Source organism: Encephalitozoon cuniculi, chromosome IX (genome assembly GCF_000091225.2).
Source record: "Encephalitozoon cuniculi GB-M1 chromosome IX, complete sequence".
In the NCBI taxonomy this organism is placed as follows: domain Eukaryota; kingdom Fungi; phylum Microsporidia; family Unikaryonidae; genus Encephalitozoon; species Encephalitozoon cuniculi.
In genome coordinates, this window is record NC_003238.2 from 44,931 (window position 1) to 66,103 (window position 21,173).

The 21,173-nt window shown below is 46.5% G+C and overlaps 21 protein-coding genes and 1 non-coding gene across 22 annotated transcripts; 11 read left to right on the top strand and 11 right to left on the bottom strand.

Annotated features, from left to right (window-relative positions):
* Positions 1 to 33: 33 nt before the first annotated feature.
* Positions 34 to 1,245, bottom strand: ECU09_0320 (uncharacterized protein; the record flags this gene model as incomplete). Its single annotated transcript, NM_001415333.1, has 1 exon — positions 34 to 1,245. The coding sequence occupies one exon, from the start codon at positions 1,243 to 1,245 to the stop codon at positions 34 to 36; it is 1,212 nt and encodes a 403-aa protein (NP_001402284.1).
* Positions 1,246 to 1,554: 309 nt separating this feature from the next.
* On the top strand, positions 1,555 to 2,283 carry ECU09_0330 (proteasome core particle subunit alpha 7; the record flags this gene model as incomplete). The annotated part of the gene is made up of 1 exon (NM_001415334.1): positions 1,555 to 2,283. The coding sequence occupies one exon, from the start codon at positions 1,555 to 1,557 to the stop codon at positions 2,281 to 2,283; it is 729 nt and encodes a 242-aa protein (NP_001402285.1).
* A 49-nt stretch (positions 2,284 to 2,332) lies between these two features.
* ECU09_0340 (uncharacterized protein) lies at positions 2,333 to 3,115 on the top strand (the record flags this gene model as incomplete). The annotated part of the gene is made up of 1 exon (NM_001415335.1): positions 2,333 to 3,115. The coding sequence occupies one exon, from the start codon at positions 2,333 to 2,335 to the stop codon at positions 3,113 to 3,115; it is 783 nt and encodes a 260-aa protein (NP_001402286.1).
* A 104-nt stretch (positions 3,116 to 3,219) lies between these two features.
* ECU09_0350 (uncharacterized protein) lies at positions 3,220 to 4,560 on the bottom strand (the record flags this gene model as incomplete). Its single annotated transcript, NM_001415336.1, has 1 exon — positions 3,220 to 4,560. The coding sequence occupies one exon, from the start codon at positions 4,558 to 4,560 to the stop codon at positions 3,220 to 3,222; it is 1,341 nt and encodes a 446-aa protein (NP_001402287.1).
* A 129-nt stretch (positions 4,561 to 4,689) lies between these two features.
* On the bottom strand, positions 4,690 to 5,043 carry ECU09_0360 (uncharacterized protein; the record flags this gene model as incomplete). Its single annotated transcript, NM_001415337.1, has 1 exon — positions 4,690 to 5,043. The coding sequence occupies one exon, from the start codon at positions 5,041 to 5,043 to the stop codon at positions 4,690 to 4,692; it is 354 nt and encodes a 117-aa protein (NP_001402288.1).
* Positions 5,044 to 5,204: 161 nt separating this feature from the next.
* On the top strand, positions 5,205 to 5,882 carry ECU09_0370 (uncharacterized protein; the record flags this gene model as incomplete). Its single annotated transcript, NM_001415338.1, has 1 exon — positions 5,205 to 5,882. The coding sequence occupies one exon, from the start codon at positions 5,205 to 5,207 to the stop codon at positions 5,880 to 5,882; it is 678 nt and encodes a 225-aa protein (NP_001402289.1).
* Positions 5,883 to 5,889: 7 nt separating this feature from the next.
* Positions 5,890 to 6,204, bottom strand: ECU09_0380 (uncharacterized protein; the record flags this gene model as incomplete). The annotated part of the gene is made up of 1 exon (NM_001415339.1): positions 5,890 to 6,204. The coding sequence occupies one exon, from the start codon at positions 6,202 to 6,204 to the stop codon at positions 5,890 to 5,892; it is 315 nt and encodes a 104-aa protein (NP_001402290.1).
* A 136-nt stretch (positions 6,205 to 6,340) lies between these two features.
* Positions 6,341 to 7,264, top strand: ECU09_0390 (uncharacterized protein; the record flags this gene model as incomplete). The annotated part of the gene is made up of 1 exon (NM_001415340.1): positions 6,341 to 7,264. One exon carries the CDS (start codon positions 6,341 to 6,343, stop codon positions 7,262 to 7,264), a length of 924 nt encoding a protein of 307 aa, NP_001402291.1.
* A 59-nt stretch (positions 7,265 to 7,323) lies between these two features.
* Positions 7,324 to 7,514, bottom strand: ECU09_0395 (ribosomal 60S subunit protein L39; the record flags this gene model as incomplete). Its single annotated transcript, NM_001415341.1, has 2 exons — positions 7,324 to 7,479; positions 7,512 to 7,514. 2 exons carry the CDS (start codon positions 7,512 to 7,514, stop codon positions 7,324 to 7,326), a joined length of 159 nt encoding a protein of 52 aa, NP_001402292.1.
* An 83-nt stretch (positions 7,515 to 7,597) lies between these two features.
* On the bottom strand, positions 7,598 to 8,692 carry ECU09_0400 (mRNA guanylyltransferase; the record flags this gene model as incomplete). The annotated part of the gene is made up of 1 exon (NM_001415342.1): positions 7,598 to 8,692. The coding sequence occupies one exon, from the start codon at positions 8,690 to 8,692 to the stop codon at positions 7,598 to 7,600; it is 1,095 nt and encodes a 364-aa protein (NP_001402293.1).
* Positions 8,693 to 8,747: 55 nt separating this feature from the next.
* ECU09_0405 lies at positions 8,748 to 8,866 on the bottom strand. Its single transcript, NR_183214.1, has one exon. It is a non-coding gene; the product is annotated as a 5S ribosomal RNA (ribosomal RNA).
* An 83-nt stretch (positions 8,867 to 8,949) lies between these two features.
* ECU09_0410 (uncharacterized protein) lies at positions 8,950 to 11,013 on the bottom strand (the record flags this gene model as incomplete). Its single annotated transcript, NM_001415343.1, has 1 exon — positions 8,950 to 11,013. The coding sequence occupies one exon, from the start codon at positions 11,011 to 11,013 to the stop codon at positions 8,950 to 8,952; it is 2,064 nt and encodes a 687-aa protein (NP_001402294.1).
* Positions 11,014 to 11,083: 70 nt separating this feature from the next.
* On the bottom strand, positions 11,084 to 11,854 carry ECU09_0420 (uncharacterized protein; the record flags this gene model as incomplete). The annotated part of the gene is made up of 1 exon (NM_001415344.1): positions 11,084 to 11,854. The coding sequence occupies one exon, from the start codon at positions 11,852 to 11,854 to the stop codon at positions 11,084 to 11,086; it is 771 nt and encodes a 256-aa protein (NP_001402295.1).
* Positions 11,855 to 11,920: 66 nt separating this feature from the next.
* Positions 11,921 to 12,118, top strand: ECU09_0425 (uncharacterized protein; the record flags this gene model as incomplete). Its single annotated transcript, NM_001415345.1, has 1 exon — positions 11,921 to 12,118. The coding sequence occupies one exon, from the start codon at positions 11,921 to 11,923 to the stop codon at positions 12,116 to 12,118; it is 198 nt and encodes a 65-aa protein (NP_001402530.1).
* Positions 12,119 to 12,142: 24 nt separating this feature from the next.
* On the top strand, positions 12,143 to 15,067 carry ECU09_0430 (uncharacterized protein; the record flags this gene model as incomplete). Its single annotated transcript, NM_001415346.1, has 1 exon — positions 12,143 to 15,067. One exon carries the CDS (start codon positions 12,143 to 12,145, stop codon positions 15,065 to 15,067), a length of 2,925 nt encoding a protein of 974 aa, NP_001402296.1.
* A 148-nt stretch (positions 15,068 to 15,215) lies between these two features.
* Positions 15,216 to 15,527, bottom strand: ECU09_0440 (histone H4; the record flags this gene model as incomplete). Its single annotated transcript, NM_001415347.1, has 1 exon — positions 15,216 to 15,527. The coding sequence occupies one exon, from the start codon at positions 15,525 to 15,527 to the stop codon at positions 15,216 to 15,218; it is 312 nt and encodes a 103-aa protein (NP_001402297.1).
* A 336-nt stretch (positions 15,528 to 15,863) lies between these two features.
* Positions 15,864 to 16,286, top strand: ECU09_0450 (histone H3; the record flags this gene model as incomplete). The annotated part of the gene is made up of 1 exon (NM_001415348.1): positions 15,864 to 16,286. The coding sequence occupies one exon, from the start codon at positions 15,864 to 15,866 to the stop codon at positions 16,284 to 16,286; it is 423 nt and encodes a 140-aa protein (NP_001402298.1).
* A 90-nt stretch (positions 16,287 to 16,376) lies between these two features.
* Positions 16,377 to 17,033, top strand: ECU09_0460 (type 1 protein phosphatase-activating protein SDS22; the record flags this gene model as incomplete). The annotated part of the gene is made up of 1 exon (NM_001415349.1): positions 16,377 to 17,033. One exon carries the CDS (start codon positions 16,377 to 16,379, stop codon positions 17,031 to 17,033), a length of 657 nt encoding a protein of 218 aa, NP_001402299.1.
* A 102-nt stretch (positions 17,034 to 17,135) lies between these two features.
* Positions 17,136 to 17,264, top strand: ECU09_0465 (uncharacterized protein; the record flags this gene model as incomplete). Its single annotated transcript, NM_001415350.1, has 1 exon — positions 17,136 to 17,264. The coding sequence occupies one exon, from the start codon at positions 17,136 to 17,138 to the stop codon at positions 17,262 to 17,264; it is 129 nt and encodes a 42-aa protein (NP_001402589.1).
* A 102-nt stretch (positions 17,265 to 17,366) lies between these two features.
* On the top strand, positions 17,367 to 17,693 carry ECU09_0470 (uncharacterized protein; the record flags this gene model as incomplete). The annotated part of the gene is made up of 1 exon (NM_001415351.1): positions 17,367 to 17,693. One exon carries the CDS (start codon positions 17,367 to 17,369, stop codon positions 17,691 to 17,693), a length of 327 nt encoding a protein of 108 aa, NP_001402300.1.
* A 58-nt stretch (positions 17,694 to 17,751) lies between these two features.
* Positions 17,752 to 19,278, bottom strand: ECU09_0480 (uncharacterized protein; the record flags this gene model as incomplete). The annotated part of the gene is made up of 1 exon (NM_001415352.1): positions 17,752 to 19,278. One exon carries the CDS (start codon positions 19,276 to 19,278, stop codon positions 17,752 to 17,754), a length of 1,527 nt encoding a protein of 508 aa, NP_001402301.1.
* Positions 19,279 to 19,311: 33 nt separating this feature from the next.
* Positions 19,312 to 21,123, top strand: ECU09_0490 (uncharacterized protein; the record flags this gene model as incomplete). The annotated part of the gene is made up of 1 exon (NM_001415353.1): positions 19,312 to 21,123. One exon carries the CDS (start codon positions 19,312 to 19,314, stop codon positions 21,121 to 21,123), a length of 1,812 nt encoding a protein of 603 aa, NP_001402302.1.
* Positions 21,124 to 21,173: the final 50 nt, after the last annotated feature.

Here is a 21,173-nt window from a genome sequence, read left to right on the forward strand (position 1 = left end):
TTTTGTTTCTTAACCCTCCGCTCAACCTTCTACTTAAGGGTGAATATGCGGGCCTCTGGCACTGCTGGACTCCTTATCATCCTTAGTAAGCTCCATGGTGATTCTATCAGACACTGCTTCGATGGGCCTTCCCTGCACCAAGGCATCCCTTTCTTCTCCTCTTGGACAGCAAAACCATTCCGGCATCATCATGGCAAGGTGGGGCTTGTAGATCCAGTTGTACACATAGTCCATTGACAGCCCCATAGATCCAGCCTTGTACTTCATGCTCAGCTTGTCTCTGCATGCCATCATCAGCAGATGCGACGGAACCAAGTCTCCGCATATCGACCTGACAACACATATGAATAGATCATTTAGGCCTAAAAAGTCTACAAGCCCTGTGCTTCTTTCTCCGGACAAGAACATCAGAATAACATGAAGAATACTTCTGAGGGAAGGATCACTAACATTGAAGATGTCAAACAGCAGATAGAGCCCGTTGAGCAGCGATCTTGTCATCATGTACCTCTCTGTGTCTGTACCTGCTCCAATAGGCTCGCTATCCCCTTCAAACAGATGCTCATGAAGACTTCTTCTGTTGAAAATAATGTCGGAAACAATCCTTCTATACATTCCATCAAGAAGACACACCACATACTTATCTCCGTGGTATATCGATATTGCAAACACGTTGAATGACAGAAACAGTCTCATTCCACCATCAAGGTTCTGCAGCAGGAACAGTGTTCTCAGCATCTCCTCACTTGTTAGCCCCGATCTTTGGATTGGTGTTCGCTTGGCTGGCCTGAACCCATCGATCACACTCTCAACATCTCCAAACAAATTGAAGCTGTCCAAGAGAAAGCCAAGAAAGAGACTCTTGTCTACGTCCTCTATCTCGACTACCAGCTCTTCTGACAATGCAGCAAGTTCCTTTAGAAAGTCGGCAAGTCTCCGAGAAAACTCAGAGAAGCTTTTGAAGATGTTGTAATTAACCCTAACTTTCTTTTCCCATCCACAGGCCTTCACAACAACAGCTCTCTCCGTCTTTCCCATCGAGTCATAGCTTGGCCTTCCCCTGCAAGCATTCTCGTCCTCGGCATCGCATTCGAATCCGCTCTCCTCTTCTTTCTCGCTGTCTCTGCGGTCGTCTATGCATCTTTGTATGCATTCCCACATTGTTGTATAAATACAGCCCACAGGCATTCCTACAACGATGTCTTCCTTGAGGTTGACCTCCAAACGTGCTATGCCATCCTCCATTCCGTTATGGCTGTAATTAAAATTGTTTTTGTCCACTTTCATTATAAAGCCAATTTAATGTATTTTCACTAAAGCGATTGGCTGCAATGCAAGCAACTAAGATAAGTCGGCTTTGGTTGTAACATAATACTAACAGGCCGGACAAGTGCTCGGGTCCTTTGGAGAGATCTATGGGATATAGGCCGTGCTTCTCCCATATTAATTTATCCATCATTCTCATCTCTTATCTGGGAAGATGGTAATGTTTGTTGGGAGCATCCAGGATCATTGGAAGACCCTGGGATTAAAACATAACAGGGCAACCCCAGAATGTCCAACCTAGATTTTTGCACCATCTACACCACAACAGGGCAAATCGATCAGCTTTCCTATGCACAGAAGGCTGCAGACTCTGGAGACACATGCATTGGGATGAAAAGCAAGCACGGGGTGGTTTTGCTGGCAGAGAAGCCGCGGGTGTCTCCTCTTTATATTCTTGAATCCGATGAGAAAATAAGGAAGATTGGAAACACCATCGGTGTGGTGTGCACCGGGATGAGCTCTGACACATTTTATGTCGGCTGTGCCATCAAGGACTATGTGTTTCATCATAAGGAAAACTTCAACGAGGATCCTACGCCTGGGATGATGAAAGTCTATCTGAATGACATATTCCACTATTTTACCAGGGGCATCAACCTCAGAGTCCTGGGGGCAAACACCCTGACAAGTGTGTACAAAGACGGCAGCTTCTCATTGCTGCACACGGATTGCTCTGGAAAGACACTCTCCTATAAAGCAGCCTGCATAGGAAAGGGGACGAGGAGAATCAAGACCGAGCTGGAAAAGCTGGACATTGACACCATGACCATCGAGGAAATGGTGGATGTGGGAGTGAAGGTGCTGTATATGGCGCACGACCCTTCCAAGGACAAGGAGTTTGACATCGAGATTGGCATTGCATCCATGGAGACGGGAGGGGATCTAAGAAAGCTGGAGAACCACGAGATACGCCCACTTGTTGGCAAGTACAAGCACATCAGTGTCGACGAAGACTAAACCAACGGATCACCTCTCCAACAATAAATCTCTTGCCTCATCATCCCCCATGACATCTGTTATAAACTACAGATTTCGGTCGAACAAGAACTTTTCCCGTATCTCGTTTCAGGGGACGGGGCTTCCTCTATGGGAACTCAAATATGAAATAATCAACCAAAGAAAAATGGTTTCGAAGGACTTTGATCTCCTGTTCTTCGACGGAGAGACGAACGAAGAGATAAATGATGAATACCAAGTGGTCTCGATGAACAGCCATGTAATAGTGAGTAGGATTCCTCTGTGGATGTCGAAAGGAGGATATAATGTTAAGGAGAAGAGGCTTGAATCTCAGGGCAGCCACCACGGCTCGCAAAAGCACAACAAAGCAGTTCCTGAGAGCTATGTATGCTTCAGATGTGGGCAGAAGGGACATTATATCCAGAACTGCCACACAAACCAAGACAAAGCATTTGACATTCTGAGGATCAGGAAGCCCTCTGGGATTCCCAAGGACTTTCTTGTCCCTGTGTATGGAGAAAATGTGCCATCGAATGCTGCAATGTTAGTCACTCCCGAGGGAGGATATGTCAAGGCACAGCCCCAGGTTCAGGAGTGGAAGAAGTACAAGCAAAGGACCAAGGCAGTCGCTGAGATTCCGGACCAACTGAAGTGTCCTTCGTGCCACTGCCTGCTAATAAACCCAATGAAAACAAGTTGTGGCCACACACTATGTGATCAGTGCATAGGGATGGATAAAAAGTGCTATGTGTGTTCAAGAGTCATTGAAGGGTTCACACAGGACATAGACATGAAGCTTGAAGTAGAGAAGGCCCTAGAACAAAGAAAGTAAAGGAGTTAAAGCATCAGGATAGATCTTAAAGAAAGTGCTTAGTATAAGGCTTGTATTGATGTCAACGGCAGACCAGTTTGACAATCCCGAACACACATCCAGGGTTAGAGCATCTGCTTGTAAAGAAAATACTCGAAGAACGGGTTGCTTGGAATTGAGTCGACATTTGCTGCATCCTGGTCGAACTCCCGGCACTTTGGGTTAGCGCAATCAGAAAATTCTATGTCGTAGTAGGCAGAAATGTCATTGATTAAACCCTTGAATTCAGAGGTGGATCTAGAGCAACAGTAGAGGATAAGTCTTTTGAGAATGACATGGGCCCTGTGCACAGGCTGTCTTATCTTTATGAACAGAAGCCTGACAATCTTGATAAGCTCGCCATTATCTACGGGCTCGGTGTTCATCGGATGGACCATTGAGTACACCAAGTCCACCAGTCCACCAAAATCATAGCCCTCTTCTCCATACAAGGTTAGTATGCACAGGATTCCCTGGATCCTAGCGTCCGATGATATCTTTGCAAGATTGTTGTTCAGTAGAAAGTAAAGGCCCTCTCTGAACTCAGGACGGATGATTTTCCTGTACTTTACAAGCCCCATGAATACATATTTATAGCAATCGTATCTATCTCCTTTGAGAACCATGAAATACAGCCTCTGGATGGCATCATAGATCTTCTTACAGTTTTTCATCTCCTCAATACGTTCCTCGATGTCCTCCTCGTCCCTTGTCTCAGACTGGATCCTTAGTCGTTCTTTCTCTATTTTTCTCAGCTTTTTGCTGAACACCTGCTTTCTATGGAATATGCTCTTCTTCTCTCTCCTAGAGACAGGCTTGTTTGCCTCCCAATACTTCCTAGCTTTCTCCTCGTCACTCCGCAGAGAGTTGTCTACGAATGGAATGTCCAGCAAATACTCCAAAACCAAAGGGTTGTACTCAAAGTCAAGCATCTGGTCCAGTACAGTTGCAACCAGTTCCCCAGTGCAGTCACCCTCCAGCTTCGACTTTATTGTATCGCAGCACAGCATCGACACAGATCTCGTTCCAAGAGATCCTCGCAACACACCCGAGACGACCTTGTCGGTGCAGTTAAAGTGGTCGAAATGCTGCAGGACCTCGCACAACGAGATGTAGCTTTCGTCGGACACGTCGTCGACCATGGTTTTTATGTAGGATGTATACCATCTAAGAAGGCTCTTGTCATAATCCTTCAGATGCAGACTATCTCTTTTGTCTTTCACCATGTCCTTCAGAGACCTCACTTTGTACAGAGGAATGATTGCCTTGAATACTTTCAGAAGAGACAAATAAATAACTCCCTTTGCCTTACCTTCCGCCATGCTAGTGATCATGCTGAACACCTCTTCCATCATTCCCAGATTTTTCTCTGGATTCTCTATGATCTTCGTGCATATGGATGCAATTCTAGACTTTTCGGAGTCCATTTTTATCCATCGGTAGTTTAGCACAATTTTATTGAGGCAAAAATTCCTTGTTTGGAGACGGGACGGAGAGAAGCTATAAGATTTATTTTGGCTCCAGATATCGGGTCTCCCAGGCTGATTATGCACGGTCTATGGACTTTTCTGTGTCTCAGTATCTTCCTTTGTCTTATTTGTACTGCGTCGGCGCAGGATCGAGATTTTGTTGATGTAGACAAATGGCTTCATCTCTCTGATGCAGAGAATGTCTCCATCTATTTCGTAGTGCACCTTTGAAAGGCAGATGCAGTTATCAGCTCTATGCCTCCCGTGTTTATCGATGTCGCCTGTGTTATTGCTATTTGCGCTTTGGGATTCCTTTGCATTTCTACCACCTCGCGATAAGTACACCACAAGCGTGTCCTCGTTCGGAACCTCTTCGATTCGGATCTCCTGGCCTCTAAGCTCGGTGCTTAGGATACTGTCTTCTGTAACGTTCTCCTCCATTTCGGGAATCCTTCTTCTTGCTACCCGGTATGTTTTATCTGTCTTACATGCTTGACGTCAAAATAAGGAGATGAATGGCGTTTGCTGGTTGGCCACTGTCGGAATAGCAGAAGAAGGCTGTGCTAGAGGAAAGTAACATTTCTCGTAAAATTTTACCCAAGATGATTGCAGTGATAGACACGGGGTGCCTCATAGAAAAACAGATACCAACCGACAAGGTGATCAGAGGATATGTCACGGAGTCTGTTGTGAATGAGCTCCAGACTGCAGAATCCAGAGGATATCTCGAGTTTTTCTCCTTCATGATAAAGGTTCGGAATCCTTCTGGAGAGTATGTGGAGAGGGTTAGAAAGGATCTTAGGGGGAAGGCAAGCAATTTAAGTGACACAGACATCGATGTTGTGGCATTGACATTAGAACTGAAAGATGAGGTCTCTGGGATGTGGATTGGTCCCGGAAGCCCGGAGCAGGAGGAGGTTTTATGTCTTACAAACGACAACGAGATAAAGAATGTTCTGTCCCATTACAACTTGTATGAAGGCCCTGGGTTTTCTGTTCGGAAGCATAAGATCAGATGCTATGGATGCTTCAGTATCTTCACTGAGAATCTAGACTTCTGCAAGAGATGCGGCCATCGGACATTGACAAGGATAACGGTTGCAGATACAGAAGATGGAGAGACGGTGTTCTTCAAGAGAGGGTACCAGTACAGGAAACCCAGGGTGTTGAAGAACAGCAAAGGTGTCGAGCTTCGCAGCGCCGACCAAAGAGAGTACGTCCAGCACCAAAAGATGGTGAAGAGGAAGGTGAATCGGACTTTCAGAGGAATGGATTTTTAAAGTCGTGTTATTGTTTATTAAGGCTGATGATGTCTGACAGGAAGAATAAACCCTCAGAAACAATCACTTTTTCTATGTCGTCTGCAGATACTTCTTGGTTTTCTCCTCCATTTGATATTTCCCTTGCCTTGTGGAGTATAAATTCGGATATAATATTGACATATTTCGACACCAACTTCACCTTCCTCTCCTCGCTGCTGAGGTTGATCAGAGCTACAATGTCTGCCATGCTTTGACCGTTGAGGCTCCCTTCCCGAGGCGAGTTTTTTCCGCCCAGCCCGGGTTTTTTATAAACAGGCATCGGCTCGTCTCTGTGATCCATCAATGGCCCTGGCAGACAGGTTTAATATTTACCTTGGCCTCAAATGGCCGCTCAGATAATTCAAGAGATGGATTCCGGTCCCTGACAGGATTGTGTGTTTAAATGGCCTATTTTTCGAATTGAAAAACACCGCCAAATGAGGGAGGAAAGTTTGGAAGAAAAGGCAAATGAATCCTCTGAAAAGAATGGAGCTGTGCTTGGAAATCCTACAAAGAGACTTGCTTGCGTTGGAATGGATTGGACCCGTGTGGACGCCAAGGATCTGTTCAAGATTTTCAACTCGATCCTGCCATACTCGTCTCCTTTGAGCGTGAAGCTTTGCAAGACCAGAATCGGAAGAGAGCGTCTTGGAGACAACAATGTTTTTGTCAAAAGATGCGCAGGGGAAGGCCTTAGAGGGTGTTACGTTGCTGTTGCGGAGTTCGAGGATATAGAAGACTCGAAGAATGTGTATTCTGCCTGTGATGGAGTGGAGCTAGGGAACTCTGGAATGGTTCTTGATCTGAGGTTTGTGCCTGATTCTCTTGATCTTCGAAATGTTTGCGATGAAGCCTTTGGTGATGATGGATACAGAGAAAAAAGCTTCAGCCGGCGAACTAGGGAGAAGCTTGAGGACGAGGATACAGACAGCGAGATGGAATCCAAGATGCAGAGATTATTTGAGGAAAAGGAGATCGACTTTGGCCTTGTTTCCGAGCTGGTAGACATGTCAGACGATGGGGATGCTCCTGATGTCGCGAGTCATCTGCCGGCCTCCGCTGAAAGCGAGGAAGATGACTTCCTTGAGTCGAGTGGGGACGAACTTGATGAGAATTTGCGAGAGAGCCAAGAGAATGCGAAAGAAAAGGATAGGAAGGAAAGCATAGGGGCCATTCCCAGGATAAAGGCAACAGACGAGTTCGATGGCTTCGTGTTTGACCCAAAGGACAAGAGATTTGTTGCTATATTTGAAGACGACAACTTCTCCATCGATCCCACACACCCGGAGTACAAGAAAAAGGGAGGCATGAAGGAAATAATGGACGAGAAGAGAAGACGGCTCAAGGATAATATTGAGTAGAACTACCCAAGTTAACGACAACTAAGACCTATGCCACTAGCAGATAAACCATTTTATTCTTAATAGATCTTCAACTTCTTCGACCTCCAGTGCCTTCTTGCCCTGTTATATTCTCCCTTGTGTTCCTTCATCATCCTCTTCCATGCTGGAATCTCTCTGTTCCTCTTTAGGGCCCTCATGAGTCTTGTCTTCACTAAAGCAGTCTTTCTTGATCCCTAGAAGTTAGCCTGGAGCCAAATCACCTTACCATTTCGTGTGGGGCTCAAATTTTTCTCAAAATAATCTTCACAGAGCCTCCAGATAGGAAGCTTCTATTAATTGGGGCCACAAGCACTATCTTCTCATCTTCTCTCTCCTCTTACTGTTTTCCCGCATTACGCTATAGAACGTGGAAAGCTTCTCGATGGTCAGGTTGTCTCTGAGACTTTCCAATATGTTGCAGACGACTCTTATGTTATTTGGAGTGTCCTTATCAGTCCTTATCTTGTACAGTTTCCACCCGCCCTTCTTCAGCACGAGCTCATCGAGGTCCCAGTAGTATCCATCGCAGTCATAGAGGAACTCGCATATCTTCCCATCTATCTCCTCCCCGGAGCAGAAAAAGCAATCAAATACAACATCCTTTCCTCTTTTTCCGCTGCAGACCAGGTTGTACACACGGCTCCACTTCTTGTGCTTCACAGCCCTAAAGTCTATGGTGTTCAGGGATGCAGGCTTCCACTTGAGGATTGCCCCTCTCTTGCCCACGGAATACGGCTCGTCGGCAGGGGTAAATATCAGTCCGTCGTTTCCATGCTTCAGCTCGGGGATCTTCTTGTATATCTCCCAGAATCCATAGCTCTTCAGCATCTGCTTAACATAGAAATGTATGCGACTGGATTCCCCGGAATCAATCTCAATGGAGACCCTCTTGCGCTCCCTGCCGTCTTCATCCTCCTTTTGCAAGGTTTTGGTTCTTTCCATGCTCTTCTCCATCCTTTCTACAAACATCTGCGCATATCCAAGCCTCTTATACAGATTCTTGGCTATCTGAGGAACACCCTCGTATATCAGACAGTCGAATATCGCATATGTGGCAACAGTCCCATCTTCCAGAAGAACTTCTCCATCAACTAGAACTGTCGAACAGAATGGAAAGCTTGTGTGCAGCTCATAGAAGTCATTCCTCCTATCATAGAAGTATCCCCTGAATGCACCCATTTCCTCGGTGACCAGCAATAAAGCTCTAACTCCATCAGACTTCTCGCATACAAGAAAGTCGTTGTTCAGAAGCAAGCCGATGTTGTCGAGAGTTAGGGTGACTGGATGGCATCCAACGAATCTCTCTCTACTCCTTGGTTCTGTGATGCAAAGCTCCTCATATATCTTGGTTCTAAGGGCCTCAGCGATGTCCGGTGGAACTTTGTTCCCAAGGCGGAAGAGTTCCATCAGCAATCCAGGATCCCAGGCAAAACATCATTTCAACGCCTGGGAAGCAAAAGAAAAGATTACGGCACCCGGTATTCCCGAGCGGTCTCCCTTCTCAGTACTACCCAGGCTCGCACGGGCTTAACTTCGGAGATCTGACGAGTTCCGGTGCTTTTCCGTGGATATGGCCGTAATCAGCTACATCCTCTTTCCCCTATAAAAAGAATTCGCACATTCTCCAAAAAAGTATTCTTTAATCGTTCACACCAAAAAGAGCCTCATTCACCTTCCCTCAGCGCAATATACTCTAAAACCTCAGACCCACTCAGAACCCTTTTCTCGTTTAAAGCTTTTATCCGCGAAAACGCTTCACCATCTCCATCCCTGACCTCCTTCAGAGCACCTTCCTCATCGCATCTGTGGACCTCGTGTGTTTTGACCTCAACAAGATCTCCGGTCATAGTAAAGCTGAACAGCTCGTTTATGCACGACTTGTTGAAAAATCTACTTAGCCTTGGATTGCTTAGAACCTTTTTCCCCAACAAGTCCTTGAATATCTGTTTTTGATAAACCTTCTCCTCAATAGTGTCTTTGCAGACGAATCTGTATATTTCCACACCTTTCTTTTGTCCGTATCTCCATGCCCTCTCCTTGGCCTGCGTATCCGTTGATGGATTCCAGTCAGGATCGTATATAACAATCCTAGATGCCCCTGTGAGATTCAGTCCAAGGCCTCCTACCTTGGTCGTTAAAAGAAATAGAAACACATCCTCATCTTCGTTGAATCTATCCACAAGCCCGGGCCTGCTAGATGTTGGCGTTCTCCCATCCATTCTCAAGTACGTGTATTTTCTGACGCATCTCTCGATTATATCCAGCATTCTTATTGTCTGCGAAAACACCAGCACCTTGTTGCCCTCGCTTCGCCATTTCTTGAGAAGATCCACAAGAATCTTAATCTTACAAGAGGAGCTGACTAAATCATACGACACATCTGCTCCTGGAAGCTCCAAGGCCTCGTCCTCCCCATTCTTCTCGTCGGACGCCTCCTCTTCACAGTCTTCAGAAACTCCCAGCTTTCTAGGAAAGAGTAGCCTCGGGTGGTTACACACCTTCCGAAGCATTGAGATTCCGCTCAGAAGGTTTGCTTTACCGGTCAGCACTTTCATTATGTGTTTGGACTCAAGAACCCTGTTGTAGAGCTCAATCTGGGCCGGCGTCAGCGAGCAGAATACTATCTTGTCCTCCTTCGACGGAAGCTTGTGGGAAACCTGCGACTTTGTTCTCCTTAGTATGTACGGCTCTATCAGCGATCTGAGCATCAGGCTGTGTCTGTAGGCCTTTTCCACTTGGAGGTTGCTGGCATTCCTGTATCCCCCTCTGCGAATCACCTCCTCAAACTCCTCGTTGAAAGAAGTATGCGATCCTAGAAGCCCTGGATTGACAAAGTCAAATATAGACCACAGCTCTCCAAGGTTGTTCTGAATTGGGGTTCCAGAAAGAACAAACCTGCCCCTAGACCTTGCCTTCTTCACGGAAAGAGTGATCTGTGCATTCTTGTTCTTAATCCTGTGGCCCTCATCCAAGATTAGCACGTCCCACAAGAAGTTCTTTACCCCAGCTTTGAACTTCTCATACGACATCAGGTAGACGCCTTCGCAATCCTCGTTGGGGAATCCAAAAAATATCCGGACGAACGGATAGAATCTTTTCCACTCATCCATCCACTGCGAAACTATAGTGGCGGGGCAGAGTATCAGTGCCTTACTAACGACTCTGCTATGCAGTAAAGCCCCCAAAAACACAATCACCTGAATGGTCTTCCCTAGCCCCATGTCGTCCGCAAGAACTCCACCCTTCTCATCCCTGTACAGTCTCAGCATCCACCTTACTCCGTCCTGTTGGTATGGAAAAAGTGAGCTCCAGAGAAACCCTGGCACTGAAAATCCCTCACACTCCTTACCTTCTTTCTTTATATGCTCGCTAAACTCGTCTTCTTCAATCCCCATATGTCTGCAATACTTCTCAACCGCCTTCGCACGTTTGGCATCAAACACCTTGATGTCCCTATCATCCTCTGCGCCATCCCACTCAAAATCGATGCTTTCCTTGCTTTCAACCTCTTCTCTTCTGCAGTCAGTCTTGGACACAATCGACTTGTCAGCAACGAGCTCGCTCTTAATTTTCTCTATCTCTTTCTCCAGTTCCCTAGCCTTATCCATCTCTCCCTTGTTTCTGTGGTCTTCTGCCCTTTTCGCTAACTCACGAATCTTTACTGATGCCGTCCTTTCCAAGTATCTTTCAACAAACGACTTCTCGTAGTCCTCAGCCCTACAATCCATAACACAAAGGGAGAGTCCAAACATATTTAATACCCATAACGTCCTCTGCACACCATACGTCCCATGCCATCTACTTTTGAAACAATGCTTTGATCTCACCTTCTTCTAGCATTTCATACTCCTTCAGCTTTCCCATCATCTCATTGTCTATGCAAACCCCGACAGCACTGCTTCGACGGTGAATCTTGTTGACCAGGTATACAACATCTTCTACAGCACTTACTCTATCATTCAGCATGACAATCCCAAGACACATGGAAAAGTACTTGATCTCCAGGTCTCCATATGTTTCCACAACCTTTGGTCTGTACTTGCACACATCAACCATCTCGTTCAGCCACCCATCCAGTTCCCTTGGATTCCCCACAGGGATCCTCTCCATATACCTGTCAATCTCCCCATCGATCCTCCTTTCAATGTACTCGTGGATCTTCAGACCGTTTGTCATATCATATTCCCTAAGCTCTCCAAGACTCTTAATCCTCGCTGCAACACAGGCCTTCGAGACCCTTGAACAAACATTTTCAAGGTGATCTATCAACATCAACCTGTAGTTTTCGCATTCCAAGCCCAAGATGCGCATGCACTCAACAATCATGCTTATCCTCTCCTTGCTATTGAACGATATACTCCTCTTGAACTCTTCATCAAGAAACTCCTTGAGTCCCTTGCATTTGTCTGCATCTGTAGCCAATATCCGAAGAAGCGCTTTGATGTTCCTCGTCTTCTTTGCCTCCCCAACAGCCCTTTCCACCTCTCTCTGCCTTCTCTCGTGTAGCAGGAGGAGGTGCTCTTTCTTCAGCTCATGCCATTTGTTGAGCTTTCTGATCAGAGATTCCATGGGCTGTGATGTCTGTGGCCCATCGAAACAAAGATATAATCTATTCTATTCCCTTCCGCGAGGGCAATGAGATACGGGCAAAGAAGCAGAGAGGACGCACTGTATGGAGGAGATCAGGAGCAGAGGAGTTGGGAGGGCCGGGCTTCCCAAAGCCCACACTACTTCCTTGCAAAACTGCAGCTGGACTTTAAAAGCATTTTCGAAGGAGGCAGAAGGTTCCATTCCAGCGAAAATGGGCAGCAGAAGGACGAAATAAACCCATAAAAGCTCTTTATTTGCACGCCCTACATGGAAAACGAGATTGTCTTCTGTCAGACACACATAGACTTCTATATGGATGACTCGGGCTTAAGCTACTCCTGTCCTGTGTTCTCCATATTTGGAAACACAAAGTCCGGAAGGCCTGTTCGAGTGCTCGCCAGGAACTTCTTCCCCTACTTCTATGTGGAGCCTTCAAATGGCAAGGAGTACAAGGAAGAGGACATAAAGGAATCTGTTCAGAGACTCGATGTCAAGGCAACGATATTGGAGGTTGAGGCCGTTATGAAGCAATCCATACTGGGATACACAGAGGGAAAGACAAGGGTCTACAGGCTGACTCTCAACACACCCCATGTTTCTACAGCCTTGAAGGTATTGCTCGAGAGCGGGATATCTGTTAAGGGCGAGAAGGTTAGGTTCCGGGTATACGAGAGCAACTTTCCTTTTGTGCTGAGATTCATGTGTGATCTTGGGATTGTCGGGATGAGCTATCTTAGGGTAAACAGGTATGAGATTCTGGATGCAGACCATCTGACGGTAAGTGCATCCTACGAATCCCTGGAATCCCTGCCTCTTGAAGGAGGTTATGTCGTCCTTCCTCCTCTTAAGGTGTTGAGCATAGACATTGAGTGTGTGAGTGCAGGAAACGGTTTCCCGTCCTCGAAGTGCGATCCCATAATACAAATAGGAAATACGCTGATGCTGTTTGGAGATAACAGCTATGCATCCCAGGATATCTTTTGCCTGAAGGAAACCACTGGGATTCCTGGTGTCAACGTCCATTGGTATGAGACGGAAAAGGAGCTCCTGGAGAGTTGGAAAAAGTACTTCATGGAGCTTGATCCTGACGTCATTGTGGGATACAACGTGAAGGGATTCGACATTCCGTATATTCTTAGCAGGGGAGAGATTCTTGGAATTGAGAGCTTTTCTGTTCTTGGAAGGTCAAGAAAGAAGGCGAGGACGAGGGATACGACGATGTCCAGCAACATGTTTGGATCCATAACGACCACAGAGGTGGAGATTGACGGACGGCTGATCATAGACATGATGGTTGTGATACGGAGGGACTTCAAGCTTCGGAGCTATTCACTAAACTCTGTTAGTATCCACTTTCTCAAAGAGCAGAAAGAAGATGTTCCATACTCCTCTATTGGAGAGCTCCAGTCGAAGAACAAGGACACCCGGAGGAGGATAGCCTCGTATTGTCTGAGGGACACCGTCCTGCCCCTCCGGCTGTTCAACACCTTGAATGTGCTAATCAACTACACAGAACTGTCGAGGGTCACGGGCACTCCTATTGAGTACTTTTTTACAAGAGGAATGGCCATCAAGATATTTACACTTGTGTATAGAGCAGCAAGCAAAGAGGACTTTATGATTCCTGACATCGATCCCTTCGAGTCGAACAAGACGTTTGAGGGGGGGTTTGTGATAGAGCCCAGAAAGGGATTCTACAACAAGCCGGTGTCCGTGATGGACTTCAGCTCTCTGTATCCTTCGATAATGATTAGCCACAATCTCTGCTACACCACACTGCTTACAAAGGAGCAATACAGGATCCTGGGAGGAACAAAAACGCCAACGGGCAACTACTTCTGCAGTGCCGAGAGAAAGAAAGGACTCCTCCCAAGAATTCTGACTGACCTGCTAACTTCGAGGAAGAGGATAAAGGAGGAGCTTGAGAGAGAGAAAGACTCAGCACTGAGGGCGTGTCTCAACGGAAGACAGTTGGCTTTCAAGCTTTGTGCAAATTCGCTGTATGGATTCACAGGGGCATCCAGGGGGAAGCTTCCCTGCTTTGAGATATCGCAGAGTGTTACTGGGTTTGGAAGAGAGATGATAATATTGACGAAGAAGTTGATTGAGGAGAACTTTTCCCGGAAAAATGGATATACCCATGACTCTGTTGTGATCTATGGCGACACAGACTCTGTTATGGTTGACTTCGACGAGCAAGACATAGAAAAGGTTTTCAAGATGAGCAAGGAGATATCCGAGTTCATAACCAGTAAGTTTGTGAAGCCTGTGTCCCTGGAGTTTGAGAAGGTTTACTATCCATACCTGCTCATCAACAAAAAGAGATATGCTGGGCTTCTCTACTCGAATCCTGAGAATCCAAGCAAGATAGACACAAGAGGGATTGAGACGGTGAGGAGGGATAACTGTAGACTGGTCAAGGAAGTTGTTGAGACTGTGTTGGAAATGATTCTCTACCAAAAGAATGTTGAGAAGGCTAAGCAGTTTGTCAAGGATGCTGTAAGGGACCTGTACCTGGGAAGGACTGATCTGAGTCTCCTGGTGATTTCCAAGTCGCTGACGAAGGCAGGAGATAAGTATGAGAGTAAGCAAGCGCACGTACAACTAGCCGAGAAGCTTAGGAAGAGGGACGAGAGTACGGCGCCTGTACTCGGAGACAGGGTTCCATATGTGATAGTAAGGAAGGAGAAGGGTGCTGCCGCACACGAGAAGAGCGAGGATCCTGTGTATGTGTTGGAAAACAATCTTCCCATAGATACGGAGTACTATATTTCGCAGCAAATCTCAAAGCCGCTGAGCAGGATATTCGAGCCAATCATGGACAATGTCCAGGAGCTGTTCAGAGGAGATCACACCCGGATTGCGGCGTCAACAGGTCTAAAGGGGCCGATGAACACGTTTCTGAAGCCTACAGATACCTGTGTTGGGTGCAGAGCAGAAGGAAGGATCATATGCATCAATTGTGTGAAGGATTTCCATGTCCATCTACAGAAGATGCAGCGGGAGGTAGAAGACAAGAAAGAAAAGCTCAATAGCTGCTGGGTAGAGTGTCAAAGATGCCAGGGGAGCATCCATAACCAAGTTCTGTGTGTCAACAGAGACTGCCCAATCTTCTACATGAGAACAAAAGTGAAGAAGGAGCTTGTCCCCCTTAATGACAGGCTTAGAAAACTGAGGTCCTTTGATTGGTGAGAAGCCTACAGGAATAAATCAGAGTGTGGATCTTTATGTGTTACTCTTTGTCCTTAAAGAATCAAAAGCACTCACTTCCACTTATAGGAAAGGGAGAGGAAACAGATGTAGATGGAGTGTAACAAGCACAAGCGTTTAGTTGGGACGATTAGTAGCCGATATACTTGATGCCCATTCTTTTCAGAGAATGCAGGATGTCGGAGCACGTGATTGTCTTTCTCTTGGCATGTGTGGCATAAATACATGCAATTGAAAGGGTGTCTCTGATGTATTCTCGCGCTGCATTGTTTATTTCCTTGAAGCAGCCTCCTCCGACTCTCCTCACGCCGGCACGTCGGGCAATCCTCCTTATTGCGGGCTTGGAGATGCTATCGCTCAGGCTCGACTGCTTTCTGTGTCTCTTGGCAATTCCTTTTGCTGCTTTGCTCTTTCCCTTGGCACCGATGCTTTGTGTGTTCATTTAGGGTGTTGTGTTTGGATGTTTTATAGTTTTGTTTTTGGCGGGGACACTCCCTCCAATGTAATTATCCTGTCCAAAACACCTTAATCCGGAGGCTTGGGGTTCTATCTGAGGATTCTCTGTTTACTGGACAAGCAGGATGCCGATGATTCTCAGGGTCGGCCAATTGTTGTGTGGCCACAGGACCGTCTCTGTGTGCCACTTTTATCTTTTCCAAGGCCCTTTTGATTGGGAAGGAGCACCTGAGGCCACTGCTAGTGTTTCTTGACGGATGTTTGGCGCGAAAATCTCCCGGCAAATAAAATTATAAATACATCCTGAGGACAAGGAGCAGAAATGTCAAGGACAAAGCAAACAGCTTCGAAAGCACTTGGGGGAAAGGCTCCAAGGAAGGGGATATCTGCGAAGTCGATTCCGTCGTCTGGATGCTCGCCTGCCATGCCCAAGAGAACAAGATTCAAGGCCGGAGCTCTTGCATTAAAGGAGATAAGGAAGTACCAGAAGAGCACCGATCTACTGATAAGAAAGAGACCATTCCAGAGGATGGTTCGGGATCTATGCAAGGGAAGGGAAGGTGTAAGATTCCAGGCTTCTGCAATTGTTGCGTTCCAGGAGGCGGTCGAAAATTTCTTGACAAGTCTTATGGAGGATGCCTATAGATGTGTTCTTCATGCCAAGAGAGTTACCCTGATGCCAAAGGACATCTGCCTTGTGTATAAGATAAAGTATGCAAACATTTTATATGCAGCTCTTGACTGAAAATAAAGCGTCTTCTATTTCTATTTGCTGTCTTCCCTCTACTCCTGGAAGGTGAATGCCGGAGATATTTAGACTGGAGAATAGCCCTCCATGAGTGATGCTGTGTATATAGTTCACAGACAGCTGGAGAAGATACCGACTATTCCAGAGCATGTGAGGACTGTCGATCTGCGACGGAACAACATATCTCGGATGACTCTAAACAAGGCGGAGTCTGTCGAGTACCTCGATTTGTCGGACAACAGAATAAGAACCATCTCTAGTCTTGAGAACGTTCCGAACTTGAAGGTGCTGGATCTGAGCTACAACCTGATAACGGACATCTCGATTCCTCCCATGAATCTTGAGGAGCTGTACTTGATTTCAAACGACATTGCAACGATCCACGGCCTAAACCTCCCTCGAATCAAGAAGTTAGACATGGCAGTAAATGACATATGCAAGATCGAAAATCTCGAGAAATGCACCACGCTGGAGGAGCTCTATCTCGGGAGCAACCAAATAGGGGCAGTGGAGGGCTTGGAGGAGATGAGGAGCCTGAAGATACTGGATCTCCAAAACAACAAGCTCGAGCTTGTGGACTGCTCGATGATACCCAGTAGTGTTGAAGTTCTTCTTCTTGGAGAAAACAGGAGTCTTGAAGTAGTGGAGAACATAGAGTTGCTCAAGAACCTCAAAATCCTTGGGCTGGAAAAGACAAGAGTGTCTGAGAATATGGAGGGGAAAAGCTTTACTATTTGGCGTTGATATCTGTGTGCTTGTGATACACGGAGGATAGATTCTTTGCCCTGGAAGACGTGTGGTGACATCCTCCTTATTTCATGAATAAGGTCCATCAAAACATTGCCCATGGAAGAACATTCCGAAAAAGAGCTTGAGAAAAGACTGCCGAGTATCCGAGACCTAATGAAGAAATCTGACGACTTTTGGTGCAAGGATGATGACGAGCCTGTGAATACCAACAGATTTGCAATGTAGCAGGACGTTGATAATTAAAGCTGGTTCCCTGTGAAAACACATTAAATTCACTTTCATAAGGATTTTCAAAGGAGAAATTTTCTGGGCAATGCCATCCCATAAATGACTGGAAGGTCGATCCTAAAGTTTCCCTTTCTTGACCTCAGGAAGGGTGTCCCGCGAAATACTATTCCTGGACTTGCACTATCCATAGCAATGCTTAAGCCGATTAGTGTTATTGTGCCAAAGGTTCTCACAGACAATCTCTACAAGGGAGCAGTGGCACTTGCAACCCGTCCCTTTGATGTTGGGGACAGGGTTAAGGTCGACAAGTACGATGGGGTTGTGAAGGACGTAAGCCTCTGGTATGTGATGCTGGAAAGAGGCAAGGGATATGTGTTTATACCCACGTCCCACATATATAATGCCGTTGTTGAGCTGTTCAAGTAGTTGGCGGGTGCCTATGGAGGGGTGCCACAAAGATGGAAAGGCCACAATAAATGGACTTTTATTCTCTTGTTCTTTCTCTAGGCTTGCACTTGACGATTGCGTCGCACTTGATTATCATCTGTGCAGTCTCCGAGGCCGCTGTGACAACCCGGTGTTTGATTCTAAGGCTATCAACAACGCCAGCCTCCTTCATACACCCTATGCTTCCATTCCTCACATTCACCCCGTAGCTTGTCCTTCCAGAGTTGTGCTCTGCCCTTAGGCTTGCCTTGATGCTCTCTCCATTGTATCCCCCGTTGTCTGCAAGTATCTTTGGAATCTGCTGCAGAGCACTCGAAAATGCTAGAATAGCATCGCTTTCAGCCCCAGGAACCTCCATGGCATATTTGTTCAGTCCAACAGCCATTGCCATCTCGCTTGATCCTCCTCCATAAATAACACGTGGATCCTCCTTTATCTTCGCCAGCACACACAGGGCATCATGCACGCTTCTTTCCGCCTCGTCTAGCATCTCCTTCGATGACCCACACAGTACAATCGTACTTGCCCCACTCCGAACGCCACTGAACTTGATCATTCTTTCGTTCCCCACATGCACATTCCTGATACTCTCACATGTGCCGTAGCATGACTCGTCCATGTTGTCGAAAGTACTCAGTATCTTTCCTCCAAGTACATTATTAAGTCTCTCAACTCCATCAAAATCTGCATGCTCAATAGCTTGAATCCCCTTCATCCGAAGAAGCTGGAGAGGATAGTCGTACACAAGCTGTCTGTTGACAAACACGTTTACTCCATTCTGCGAAATGCGCTCAACCTTCCCTTTGATCTTGATCTTCTCCGCCTTCTCCATCTCCTCCAGCTCTCCTACAGAGTTGACGTTAATTTTTGCCCCAAAGACCTTGATCTTATCCTGGTCCATACTGGTGTTGGCTATCAAGACCCGGGGATTGACCACATCATCTATTCGGATGTCCTTCTTCAGAAGGAATCCATCATCAAGATATGAGTCCTCAAGCTTTCCAGAGCACTTGATAATTTGGATAAGATTCAGATCATTTCTTCCCTCGAGCTTCTCAACAGCATTGACGCAAATCTCGCAGAACCTCTCCAGATCATACCTTAGTACTTTTGAACATAGGGTAGTCCTAACAAGCTTGAGCAGGTCCTCCTTCGTCGCCTCAAAGCTGATGCTGCTTAGAATCTCTTCGCATTTTGCCTGTGCCATCCTATATCCCCTGAGAATCTTTGTCGGATGCATCTCCAGCTTGCCGGCCTCCTTAACCAACAGGCTTGCCAGAATCGCAACAGATGTAGTCCCGTCTCCCTCCTCCCAGTCTTGCCCAGTGCTGGAGCCAATCAGTATCCTTGCAGACGGGCTGTCGATCATCAGGTTATTGAGAATAAATGCTCCGTCATTCGTGACATTGACATGCTGTCCCTTCAGCATCTTAAGCATTCCCTTCGGCCCAAGGGTCGTCTTTAGTATGTCTCCCACAATATCCGTTCCCGCAAGAATCGTTCTTTTTGCATCGTCGCCTCTCTCCTCGGTGGTTCCAAGATTCGCATGGCTGAAGATGTTCATCTGGGGTGAAAATTTTGTTCTCCTTGTAAGCCCATGAACGAGGAATTTCTGGCAGCTCCGCTTGTCATGAAGCCTACAAGGATATACAACTACACCCAGCTGATAGCATGCCTCAAGGCGAAGCAGCAGAAGCTGTCGAAGTACAAGGCCTCGATCCAGCCAACGCCTCTTAGGAATGTTCTCAAGCCCAAGCAATGCCGGTTTGAAGTAGAGGACACGGTTAATGGGTTTTTGCACGAGAAACTCAGGTCCAGGCAGAGAGAACATGAAAAGTCTGTGGGGCGGGTCTTTTCCCAATCCGTTAAGAGGCACATCAAGGAGTTGAAGAGAGAAAACGACCTTTTTGTTGTTGGAAGCAGCAAGATCAGTGGAAAGGTCAAGATCTTAGAGGAGGTGTTCGACAAGGAACCCGAGGATAAGGAGGGCGGCCGGGCGTCTGAGATGGCTGCGAAAAGCAAGTATTTTGATGATGCCTTTCTGTTTGACATGTACATGTTTCTCAGTCGCCAGCAGCCTTCTGAGGGCTTTGAGCAAGAGATCAAGTTCCTTGGGGATGAGTATTTCAGGTACGTCGAAAGGTTTCTAAAGGAAAATGCAGACAAGATCAAGACGCCGCTTCGGGGAGACGAAGAGAAGATTTCAGCCTTTACCAGGCTTCGATACAACAGGGAGGAGTATGGGCTTGAGGTGTATGAGGGCCGATACATGTTTGCAGAGCTGTACACTCTTTTCAGATGTGGGCTTATAGATTCCGTAAAAGGCCTTCTCGAGAAGTTCCATGTTTTCTTTGAGCACATCTCTCACAGGTTCAAGGCAAGTTTTGGAGGCTGGCTTGTCACAAAGACAAAGCCTGCTGTCCCCGTAAAGATAGGTGGCTGTGACGATCTTTTCAAGGCGTTTCTCCTTGGGCTGATGGACGAAAGCAGCCGGAGAACGGACGAGCGAATTATCGGAAGCATTGAGGACTTTCTATGGATGCATCTGATATCCATCAGTGGAAGGGAATCCGCCGGTGCGATTCTGAAGATGTTCAGAAACTACCAAAATGCGAAAGGGCTTTTCCTTGCATATGTAATGCTAAAGGACTACGACGGAGCCATGAGCTTGATGTTCAAAGGGGACTTCCAAATAATCCCGTCCTACTTCATAATGAAGGCCCTCTGCCCAAGATGCACAAACAAAAAGGTGTTTGTGGACTTTGTATTCCTTGCGGCAAGCAGATTCACGTCGACACAGAGGAAGGTTGAGTTGATAAGCTCTCTGAAGCCTACAATAGAGGGGTACTATGAAGTGGTTCCTGAGATGGTAATCAAGATGGGCATGTATGACGTGCTTGGAATTGAGTCTGGAGCTTTCTTGTACCTCGACAAGAAGATCAACCAGAGGGTTGTTGAGATATTGAAGGGAAAGAACGAAAAGAAGAAGTTAATCAAGCTATACTACCTAATTGATGATGAGGCTCTGGTTGTGAATCTGATCAACGAGGCCATTACGGAAGCGATTCTTTCCGACACAGATATCGACGAGTATCTCGAGATCATTGAGTACTACGAGAGGATGGAGTGCACAAAACAGATCAGGACGATGTCTGCACTGAAGAGGTTCTATCTGTTCAAGAGAGATCCGCAGCCCTCCACCCTCGCGGCAACCCCACTGCTCGACCCAGACTTCGATCTTGGTAATTTCAGGTATGTGATTGAGAAGATCTTCAAGTCGGCATGTGATGTTGTTGAAAAGGCGGGGGACAACGAGATGGCGAGGACATTGTTCAAGCTCTGTGGGGTCCTAGGGCTTGGGGACGAGATGTCCAGCTATGCAAACAGACATCTTGTGCTTCTTATATAAGGGTTTCTGGCGGCTCATTCTGGAGAAATTATTTGGGATGGGAGCCCATA